Raw genomic sequence first — 12,424 nt, 5'->3', positions numbered from 1 at the left:
GCCTTCATTCAAATATGATACAAGTGCTGCCATCATGAGGATTGACTGTTGATCAACTGTGTACTAGATTAACCGTCAGTCACCAGGACAACTAGGCTCCATACTAAAAGTTGAGTTTAAATATATTTTCTTGCTCTAATGAAACGAGAAGTTTGTCCATTAAAGTCGTTCATCCTTTTTTCACTCCAAAATCATGACGACTACACTTTTTATTGTCTTTTTGGTTCCATTTTTTTGTTTGTGTTCTTGAAATTAAGTTCTTTTTGCTCCCTTTTTTGTTAAAAAAAAAACGTTGTAATGTAGACATGCTTGGCCAGTGTAATGTTGATTTGGGGCTTTTATTCCGTCTTGGTCTGTAGTAGAAGGTGCTTTTGTGCAGATCGATATCTGTAAGTGACGCCTCTTCTTCCTACCGCTCTACAGTCGGTTGTCAAGGCATTTCACTGTTGCTTTATAAACTCATGAGTGTTTTACTGTGAGCTGTTAAGAACTAGGGGTGTCGTAAAATATCCATACACCGCAATATTGTCTTTCATGATACCGTATCGATATTCAACAGCACTGTATTTAATTTTTCGGTCTTATCAGATTTATTTCACGGATTATATTCCAAAGAAGTGTGTGTAAAATCAATTATTTAATTTGAAATATTTCAATAAACATGTATATATACACTAGATTTGTTCATTAAGTCCTCTGTTGCGAAAGGATCAATAAAATCCTGCACAATCCCAGTGAACTAGACTGCACTTGAGGACACTTTTAAAGCTGATGTTTGGACATATTTTGGTTTAGAAACAAAATGAAAACAGTCACGACTTCGTCAAGTGTCTGTAAATTCTGCAACACCAGAGTCAAGTACTGGACAACACCACAAATATATCCTTGTTCCTACAGTACTGCATATATAGTATGTCTCGTGACGCAAATCATATCGCCCGATTCTTGCCATTACACACCTCTAATAGGTACATTTAAGTCACTTTTATCCGTCCCTGATCATTCAAACAATGTCGGGGCTACAGGTCTCATGTCAGGCAGTAAAATATGTAGATTTATCTCCATTTGACATCAGTTCAAGCACCGACTCCAGCACAGGACGCGAGTCTCTCTCTGTTCCCGCTTGATTGATGATTCAGTCGCGGATGATTAATGTCTGAATCCATTATTCCACTCGCCAAGAACTCGCCAGGATTTCTCATCCTCGCGGGTCAGACTCCTGGAGGACCGCTAACCACTTCCAGTTTCGCTCTTTTGGGATCTCGGGCTTCGACCTCCTGAGCCGGAGCTGGACGACGATGGCTCAGACAAATATTGGCTCTAATTATACGGGAGCAGGTTTGTCCGTCCAGCGAACACTCGCCACACCGAGGCCGGCGGCGGGCAACTCATCAAACGTTTGTTAACCACCTCGCACATTTGCGATGACAAATTAGCCGGCGTCCTGGATGTTGGCCTCGCTTTACGACGGCCACGGTGGAGCTCATTATGGCACGAGGTGGAGGAGGACGCTGACGGATAACTGGGAGGCTTAATTCTCTGCAGCTGCATTAATGCGCCGGTCGAGCTGACGGTGTGTTTGTGTAGCATCTTGAACATATGACCGGTGTGTTCCAGAGACATGAAGGAACTTTACTTTTTCAAGTCGTGTAATTTTTAACAGACAAAAAGCTAATTTAAAAATGAAACTGGGTGTCATGTGATGTTGTTGAATGACGGAGTAAATATGTCTAACTTTGGTTGATGGATCTACTGACTCTTTCAAGAAACATCTTAAGACACTTTTATTCATGCAGGCTTTTCCTTGATTCTCTGTGACTCCTGTGTTTGTCTCGGTGGTGTCTTGATCTTTTAAGTATATATTTTATTGGGCATTGTTTTGATTGTTTAAGCGCTTTGTGACCCTGGTCTGGAAAAGCGCTCTACAAATATTACTTACTTCCTTACTTGCAGTTCAAGTTCAGAGCTGTATTCTCGCCTTTTGTTTTCATAGCATTCTACACGGCTTTGTTTTTTAAACGTAGCCATGAGTGCGACCGGGTTGTCTCGCCAAACTGACGTTTATACTTTGAAAACGAGGATAAAAATGTGTTTTGTAGTGAACGTGTGAAGATAAAATGCATCCAGTCTGTTTGAACAACGAAGCAACAGCTTGTGAGTCCGGACCAAAATGTGGCTTTATTGGTAGTAAGTCCAGGTTTCAGGGTCAAATTCATTTTCATGTTGGTGCGAACAGTCGTTTGTTGAAGTGTTGGATAATGGTCCTTTTATTATTTTTACTGTAAACAGTGTTTTTGTGTTAAATCTGGCCCACTATGTTGTGTCCAGATGATTTATCGACAAGAATCTGGCGATATGATAAGTATCACGATACAGGGACAACGGTACATATATTGCGTGACTGTAGTAAAAAGGATATATTCGTTGTATTGTCTAGTACTTGACTCTGTTGTGACTTAAGTCCAGGTTTGAGGGTCAAATTCATTTTCATGTTGGTGCGAACAGTTGTTTGTTGAAGTGTTGGATAATGGTCCTTTTATTATTTTTACTGTAAACGGTGTTTTTGTGTTAAATCTGACCCACTTTGTTGTGTCCAGATGATGTATTGTCAAGAATCTGGCGATATGAAGTATCACGATACAGTACATATATTGCGTGACTGTAGTAAAAAGGATATATTCGTAGTATTGTCTAGTACTTGACTCTGTTGTTGCAGAATTCCCAGACCACATGACTCTTGATGAAGTCGTACAGCTTTCATTTGATTTTAAACCATAAACTATCAATACAATAATTTAATCTAGACAATTCCCCGCCGGGAAATCATGAGTGGGCTGTTCGCTTTGCGCTTTGACGGAAAAAACTATTAAAGCTATAAAGGAGTCAAAACTCACGTTGATAATTTGGACTTTTATCTACATTTTAAAGTTAATGGTGTTTCTACATGAATGTATGCCAGAGTAGGAGATGTTTGAAAAACCTCACAGATTTGCAACTTTTTTTTGACCTCGTCCCAATCATTCCTTTTGATAAATTTATCGCAGTTTTTATGCAACTTTTGTCGCAGAAATTTATATTCTCGTGAGAAAAAAATGGCAGTGCCAGTCTGAGAGACTTCTGCTCAAGAGCATCTATAATGTTTTTTGTATTTATTTACTTATTTTATTTCAAATGAATTGCCCCTTAAAACAAGGACACGATCGTTCAAACAGTCCAACATCTCCAGTGGATTTTTTGCAAATTTTTCCTCATTTTCTGAGCAAGAAATCTTCTCGTCCGTGATGTTGAAAGTCAAGTGAAGTGATATCAACTTTCACACTGGAGATGATATCATCAGATATGACGCATTGTTTAATTCTAAAATACGAACCAATGTTTACTCAAACGTTCACGTCACAGTGTGGTCTTTCCAGCTGGAAGTCTGTGACATTCGGTTAAATAGTCGCTTAATCACTTGTAACTTAATGTCATTAAATACCAAATTCAGTTAATTGGCTTCAGTGATGTTGTCGTCTAGACTTTTACAATAATTTGATGGATTGAAACGCCTTTTATTCTTCCCACATTAAATTAGTCGCAGCAGTTCACCAAACTATTTAGCATGCATTCACATTATATTAAAACACACACTGCACACATTAAAAATAATAACAAAACAGTCATCGATAATAGTCAACTGAATAATACAAATATATGAACATAATGATGAATAAAATGGTAATAAATATACCATAATGGCACCAATCCTGACGCTTGGAAAAGCCCATCATGTCCACCACACATGTACCACAGAACATAACTTCGTCTGTTATATTTGACATCATTTTGCTCCCAAATTAATAATGACAGAATGTAACTTGTGTTTTTTTTTTATTTTTCAGACAAACCTTATGAACCTTTTTTTTACACAAGTAACTTCAAATCACATGTTTCCTGAAGATAATGGTGAAGCTGCAGCCTCTGGCTAATGGCTCAGCTCTTTTTTTTTGCCTCACTTGTCTTGTAAACGTTCTGCTTCTTGTGATTGATTTGTGTGGAAGGAGGATAAATTCAATTGTTAACACTAACAAAAGACAAGCTTCCCGACAAAACAGTCTTTCATTGTGCAGCCGATTGTGGATGAAGTCGTCACGATGGACGAGAGCTGTGTGTGTGAGTGTTGTGTTGTGTAACAACTCGAGGAGTTCCTTGTGTTGACCGAGGTAAAGCTGTTGTTGCGAAGCCTTCACAGCGTCGGATGCATCCTCCACATCAGCGATGACTCGTCGAAGACTTTCTCAGGGGTTCACGGCGAGCGCAGCCTCGGCATGTGTGTGACAGTGTGTAGTTGTCCGACGACACAAAGGGGGTGTGTTTCACACGTTGGCTTCGGTGACCACTTCCTGTGCACACTCTGCAATCTGTTGCACTTTATCACGCCGTCTATTCTTGGAAGCCTTTCTTATCTTGTGTGTGTCTGTTGTGCGACACATGACAACTTCTACACTCGTAGTTTGAGTCTCTAAGATACTGTTGTGTTGCCTCATCACCGTGTGTATCATCACTCGGACTCAAAAACCTGTCGATGGCGTACGTTTCTCACTGAATTCACTTTTTACACTTATTTATATTGATCTGTGTTTGCTGTGTTTATATAAAGATGTATGAATTCAGCTCCTTGGCAGATGTATGTGCCTTTTTATTGCAAATTATTTGTTAGTATAATTGATGTTTCTTCGACTTGATTGAAATCTTTATTTTTGGAATTTTTGTGTCTTAATTTAGTTGTCTAGTCATTTCTTATTGTTCATTAAATAAATAAAATGGTTCACAATGTAATGGCAGCAGGTGTTTAGAGTCTTATGAGTCACAGTCTGCAGCATCAGTACATTTAGTTTCCAGAGATGTTTCTGTGGTTTGTTGCTGGACAAAATAAAGCAGTCAAACAATTCGGAATAAAAATGGTTCGAAGAGGAACTTGTTAAACTCTAGGTTTGGCATCTTTTCTTTTTCCCAGTTCTATCAAAAAACTGATTTTTAAAACCTTTTTTTTTTTTTCCTCGTTTTTTTTCAGGCGTACGAACTCTCCACTCTGACGGGAACCCAGGTTCTGTTACTGGTGGCCAGTGAAACGGGTCACGTCTACACCTTTGCCACGCGCAAACTCCAGCCCATGATCACCAGCGAGACCGGCAAGGCCCTGATCCAGACCTGCCTCAACTCGCCGGACTCCCCGCCGCGCTCGGACCCCTCCACCGACCAGCGCATGAGCGCCACCGGCTTCGAGGAGACGGACCTCACGTACCAGGTGTCCGAGTCCGAGAGCATGGGCGACACCAAGGTGAGTCCGAGTGGTTTTTCTTCTTCTTCTTCTTCTTCTTTTCTTCTCCTCTGAGTCTGTGCTCGGCGTGAAATCTCTGTGACTCAGCAACAGTGGTTTCCAAGGGGAACATGAATCGTCGGAATAACAAGCAAAAAAAGGCCGAACCGTGTCTAAAACCCTTGCCAGAGGGTTTTCAAGTTTACCGAGAAGATGTAAACTGGTGTGTGTGTGTGTGTGTGTGTGTGTGTGTGTGTGCGACCCGTTTCAAAAGTCTACACACTCCTACGCAGATGAAGACGAGCGATCGTGTCGAGATGCGATCGTGAAAAAAAGAAGATTCACTTTACCTTTCTGACCTTTTATCCAGGAGAGTCTCGTAAATCACCGCGGGTCTGGTTTGTGTTAGTGCGAGAAACAAGTCGACCGTTCCACGACTGACTCTGTCGTTTGTCTCTTGTCTCGTGTTTCACGCAAGAGGTCCCTCAGTAGAAGTAAATCATCTCTGGAGAAGGTTTTCTTTTCTTTTTTTTTTCTTCACCATTTGTTTCTCTGTCGATTAAATCGATTTTTTTTTCCCACTTTTTCGTACAACAACCCAAAGCTTCTAATGCTGACGTTAAGAACACGCTGACCTGAATCATCTTTTCCTTTTTTTCCTGATCCTTTCTTCCCGACAGCAGGAGCTTCTATTCCCTTTTTGTTATCAATTGATTTTGATGGATGCTGCTGTTGAGAACGGATCATTTTCTCTCTCAAGCATCGAGATGAAGGTAGTAACTAGTCGTACGTGGATCCCCGAAAAAATATTGCTTTTGTGTATCTATATTTTAATCAAAATGACTCTTAAAAAGAATATTGAAATAATTACACTTAATTGTAAATATAATTTTTGTTTTTTTAGCATTAAACCTAAAAGAAACGGCTTTATAAGGTGTTAAAAGTCCTTTAAAGGATCCCTGGAACCAGATGGTTATCCTGAGCATCATCAAATTGTAAACATTTACTACTGAAAAGAAGGGAGAGGAAGTCCTTAAACATGGAACTGTTGTGTCATAAACCAGTACTGTGGCCCCCCGTTTACTGCGGGGGTTACGTTCTAAATGAGCAAAGTAGTGACCATTACTTTTTTCCCTTGTTTAAAATTAACAACATTTATTTAAACTTGCAAACTCATCATTGCATATGAGGCTCCATCCCTCCTAACGTCCCTCTAACGGCATCAATAAAGCTTTGTCGCCCAGTCATATAGAGCCATGTGCAGAATAGAATCCTGGTACTTTACTCGTTTGGCACCTTAAGTAAGGTGGGCTCAGTAATGAGTGCCTCCCACTAACTTCTGTTTCGTGTTGACATGTATCTGCCTTTTGAATAAATAATAATAATAATAATAATAATAATAATAATCTCTATTTATATAGCGCCTTTCTAGACCAGGGTCACAAAGCGCTTTGACAACCATTCACACATACTGATGGGAGTAGGCTAAATCACTTGTTTACTAAGGAGTTTTGCGAACCAAATTTTTTTTAGAGTATAAAATATTTAAATTTGCTGTGCCTTGTGCAGAAAAAGTCTCACCAAACAGTGAAACCACTTAAAAGTAAAGTTTTCACTCTGCATATTTATGATTTCTCCCTGGCAGAACTTCCACACAAAACTTTGCCAACTTTTTTTTTATTTTTTAAACCTTGTTCCAGTTGTAGTTTTCTTTTCACGTTTATGATTATTCCTTGATATTGCATGGAAATAATGTTGCTTCACACCAACATGTAATCTCTAAATCGAAACATGTTACTGTACAAATTATATTCATTCTACTGTGATTGAAAGCAAACTTTAAGACTCATAAGGAGGTTTGGTTAGCATGATAATTGTCTTTCAATAATCTACCAAGGACATTACAGTATGTGTACTACACTCTTATCGTGTGCACCCAGATATTCAATGGAACACTTTGATTAAATGTAAGAAAAGAAGATCTTGGACCAGTCGTCCAATATCGTGATTTTATCGTACTGAAGGTGAAGAGGTCGTGAGCCTGCAGACCCGACCGTCGTCCCCCATTGTTCAGAGAGTTCACTCGACCTCTGTAGACGCTCAACCCACCGGGTGTTGCTCACAGTTTGTGCGCGGCGCTGTGTTCGAGGGCGAGCGATGAACCTGTGGATGCGAAGCCGCTTCTGCTCATTGATAAAATTTAGATTCAGCCTCCGTCTCCATATATGGTCCGGTTTCCCTGCTTGCTGCCTCGGCTGAGGCCCCTTACATTCCTTATAAGCTGCAGCTGTCTCCGAGTCCTGTGATCCCCCCCCCCACCCCCCGCCAGACCCCCACTCGTCCGGCGAAGGCTCTGGACGTGGAAGCCAGTTGGGCAGCATTTGAGCTACTTTGAGATAATTTATGCCCCGTTTCATATGACATCTATTTAGGTTTCTGTTCAATGACCTCTTGACCCCCTTGTGCGGCGCTGGATTTTTTTTAATTTTTTTTTCGGGAGAGCGTCTCACAGGTGGAACCTGCAGCTCCGAGCGAGAACGATGTGTGGCGACGGTCTCGACTGTGGCGTGCAAAAAGCCCAGCATCTCTGCAGCTCCTCGACTCGTGGAGAACAGCATGTCACACAGACGGAACACACTAGTCTAAACAGTTCGGCCAGGAATGAGTAGCGGGAGAAAAAACACAAGATAAGTGAGCGAGGACGGATTGTCGCTCGTAAAATAATGCCGCAGAGCAAAGATGATGATGCATGTGTGACCGATCACACGGGAGCTAAAGGTTGTCCATTTACTCTCCGTTTACACAAAAACTTCAAGAGATTAAGACGAGTTGTTTGAAATCTTTTTTCAGACTTACTCTTTTTATTAATCAATAAATTAACTACCAACAAATACATTTTGGATTCAAACATATAGTAATCAAGTCATTTTTATTTGTATAGCGCTTTTCCAGACCAGGGTCACAAAGCTTAAACAATCAAAACAATATTCAATAAAGTATATACTTTAAAGGTCAAGATAAAACTGATAACATAACAGGAGTTCCAGAAAACCAATCAAATTATATGTTGTATAATTAATACACTTGGTTAAAAAATGTTTGCATTTACAAATTATCAACGGTAATAAATCAGGTTTATGTTTTATATCATTGTTTACTGTTAATTTTCCTTAAATTAAATGTGTTATATTATTATATATTAAAAAATACCATTTTCCCAAATGAAATGATAACATTTTTTTATATTAAATAAGAAATATATAAAGCTCAGGCAATACATACCACCCTTTGAAAACCAAATGATCTAGATCAACATATTCCAGTAGAAAATGATGATGATGATGATAATGAATCCGCAAAAGCACTGAAACGTTGCACACCTCTGCCAAGGAGCTCATTTCACTTGACTTTATTAGAACACATGCATATAAGCAACCGAAATGAAATGACTAAATGGCACAACATCAAACGGAACTTTAAGTTTGCCCATTTTTAAAACATTTCAAATAAAATTCTATTAAATTTCAATTAAGAATTTCACATAAATTAACAGCTTTTTAATTTAGACTGTGACTAACTAAAGACCTAACCTAATAAAATGTCTAAATACAAAAGTTACCGGACGACAGAGACATGAAGCAACAAGAGCTTACGCCGTATGAAGTTGCAACAAGAGAGATACCTTTGGATGGTGGGGAGCTCTTCACGTCACCATGGCAACCGGAGTTGGCGCCTTCACACATTTATTCTCGTGGCCAGGAATTCAATATCATCCCTTTTTTCTTCTTTTTTTTCCCGCTGATGTCATCACGTGACACGGCAGATTGAACATTTTAACACCCTCGCTATAATCGACACATTTTTTCCACCTGTTCTCCGTCACGTCTTAGCCCCGCCGATGTTTTGATGACTCATCAATTACTCGCGTCCACCTGTCGATTCATGTGTGAAATGATGTTTCCCCGTCAACGTGTAGCTATAGTAACGCTCCAAATCTGGAGGAAAAAACTCACATCGGAGTTTTCCTTCTTCTCACCACTGATGTGTTAAATGGTTTCTCCCTTATTTCTAGAGGGCTTTTTTTTTTACTCCCTCCCTCTCTCCATCCCCTCCACTTCCTCATCCCCCTTTGTTTCTTCTCTTGAACCGAGGCTGTTGAAATCACGCCGACATTTATCGCCGCGCTCTTCACTGCAATTTCGGCCACGACAAAAGCTCCCAAGAGTTTTGTTTCCGCCTCCCACTCGACATTTTCTCTTTATTAAGCGTTGGTTAAACGACGCGCGTAAACTTTTCCTGAAATATTTTTCGACATGCGAAAATAATGGTTCGAGGTTTTTGTGATTCTGTCATATGCACTCTTGGTGTTTTGAGTCTGTGAGGGAGTCGGTCGAGAGAGAAGGGGAAGAGCACCCTGGCGTAGAGGGGGGAGGAAAAGTTATGTTATGTCAACCCCCCCCCCCCCCCCCCCCCCCCCCCCCCTTCTGTATTTTACAGCGAGCAACTGGACAGGTCAGCCGCCATTGGCTGCACCTCCTCCACTTGGGCTGCCTTGCCTTTTTTAGCAGTCCCAAATGGAGCTGAGAATACCATGTTGCTGGCGGGGTGACAGACGGGGGAGATGGGAGCCAGCAAATGGGAGATTAGGAGAGAGAGAGGGCCGGGCCGCCGGCTCACGACACAATGCTTCTCCAACTCAACGCCTGGACCCGGCAACAGTTGTCGCCCCTCGATTCCAAACCAAAATGGATCACTCGCGAACAGGATTTGTCTCTCAAGTGTTTCCCCTTTTAATTATTCACACTTCCCGGGGTCCTGGATCTCATCATCTGTCCGTGAAGGACCTCGCCATATATAGATTTATTAAGCTAAGGTTGTGCTTTTGAGAGCTACACGGGCTTCACGGTTGCATTCTTCAAAAACAACCTTGATTTTTTTTTTTATTATTTTGTTTTATTTGTGAGATCGGGTCTTGTTACTACCGGAGGAGGTGAAGGAATAAAAACCATTGTGTCTGCAGAGATGTTGAAATCTTTAAGAATGATTCGAAAGGCTTTCAACAATATTCCGCATTAAATTTAGGTATTAAAACGATGGGTTGACAGTAGGCGAAGAAGAGTTGCTCAAGCTCTTTCTTGACACTTTATCAACGTTGACTCTGTTTAAGTGTATGATGGGTTTAACTGCAAGTTCTGAACAACGTCTAGGATCACAAGCGCCGGTGGTGAGAAGAGTAAAGGTTACAGTATTTTCTAAATCTTCCGAACCACCTTCCTCTCTCTTTGTGCTTGATGATCAACTGACTCCTTCAAGAAACATCTGAAGACTTTTTTTTTTGTGCAGGATTTTCCTTGATTTTCTGGAACTCCTGTGTTATTCTCAGTATTATCTTGACCTTTAAAGTATATATTTTATTGAATTTTGTTTTGTTTAAGCACTTTGTGACCCTGGTCTTGAAAAGCACTATATAAATACAAATTACTTACTTAAGTAGCTACTCCATGTTTCTAAGAGTCATATTTGGAACAGTACTCACCTCTTAAGAGAAAGTTAAAGTATCGCTGCTGGTCCGTTTTTTAATAGATATTTTTCCAACAGACGGACAAATAAATTCTGATGATCCAAGAAGCGGGACTTATTTCTACACCATTATTATCAGGTTTACTATAATTATTTTATTGACTTATGATGGTTTGACCATCTGTACGATAGTCAATCCTCCAAATGGCACATAATGTAGGATAGTTGGCCAATTCCGTGAACACATGATGGCCGGACGAAAGTGTCCTCCAGAATTGTTGTCATTAACTCCAGGTGACTTGACGATCTTTCTCGGAGGAAAAGGCGATCGATGTTATCGACGTACTCGTCTCAAAAAGATCATCGGGATTGGCTATTATCCGAGTGTACAGTCATTTCCATCATGAAGACGTCCATTTTGGAGACTAGTGTAATATTCCTATATCTTGCTTTTCCAACACTGACCTTCATATACATCCAACTGGCTGCATTTCTTCTTTTAATAACTGTTTACTTACTGGTTTTACGATCTGTACAGTGTGGCAGAAATGAACGTCTGCAAGAATTTAACTGACTGTAATCTAAAAAGCAGTAGATTCCGCCTATTTTCTTGTGAACTTCACGTCCCCCTAGAAGTCTTATCTCACCAGTTGAATGCGTTTCCCTTCGAGGGCCGCTGCACACTGGGGGGGGGACACACACTCCACAAAGGGCCCCGAAGTTTTGGCAACAAGTGTGAGACCTACACGGTATCACAGTGTTCTGGAGAGCTGGAGGTGGCTCTGGGAGGAAACGAGACGGGCTTTATTCATTAATGCGGCTTCAGCCCGAGAGTGTTTACTATGAAGTGCCATGACGGGGAAGTAAGAGCCAGGACTGTTTATAGACGAGGCAGTTGGACTGTGAGCTGGTCAAACAAAACAGTGGGTCAGTGGTAGCTTCCCTATCTAGGTCACAGCGGGGGGGCGGTTGAGTTGTTGACGAATCACCTGGTTTTATTGCCAAAGTAATGACTGAATTGTGCCATTTTTTTTTTACCTTTCTTTTCCAAGCGGTATTACTATTGGGACGTCTTTTAATGTTTTTTTTACTAAATCTTTTTGAAGTACTTGCTATGCACTTGATCCAGAACCTTGTCGTCTCACCATTATGTGGACTTTGGATGTAGCACTAGCCAAATACCCTCCTCGCCACAGCAGCAGGTTGACTAGTTGGTTAAGTGTATATCATGTAGCCTCCTTATATCTACTATTACTGTCAATTTAAAGGGATTTCAAACTGGCAGCCGGTTGAACTTGGAATCAACTCCAAAAGTAGTTTAAAATTTCAGAGACTGTGGAAGAATTCATAGCAACAGAGGGAGAGAAGGCTTCCATCTGGGATTGCAACTGTTTTTAACAAAGTTATACAACTGAAAGATTATGGTTTGTGCGGATGATTTCTTTGAAAAGTTTCATTGTTGCGTGTTTTTTTTAACACGTGTATGTAATCCAAGTTTATACTGGTAGAGATTTTCCTTTCGAAATGTTTTCTTTAAACTCGTTCAAACGCATCGTATTGAACCAACCACTGTCATATCTTATTATAACAAAGCAAAAAAAAGAC

The 12,424-nt window shown here is 40.5% G+C and overlaps 1 protein-coding gene across 4 annotated transcripts in view; it reads left to right on the top strand.

Moving 5' to 3' along the window:
- Positions 1 to 12,424, top strand: part of srfb (serum response factor b) — a 30,097-nt gene that overhangs the window by 4,986 nt on the left and 12,687 nt on the right. For all 4 annotated transcript variants that reach the window (XM_087803322.1, XM_087803320.1, XM_087803319.1 and 1 more), the window contains exon 2: positions 5,054 to 5,320. In XM_087803322.1, the coding sequence (XP_087659448.1) occupies positions 5,054 to 5,320 (267 nt within the window). The remainder of the gene's footprint in view (positions 1 to 5,053; positions 5,321 to 12,424) is intronic.

This window comes from Callionymus lyra, chromosome 11 (genome assembly GCF_982586985.1).
Source record: "Callionymus lyra chromosome 11, fCalLyr1.hap1.1, whole genome shotgun sequence".
NCBI classification, from domain to species: Eukaryota; Metazoa; Chordata; class Actinopteri; order Syngnathiformes; family Callionymidae; genus Callionymus; species Callionymus lyra.
This window is presented reverse-complemented; position numbering and strand designations above follow the sequence as displayed.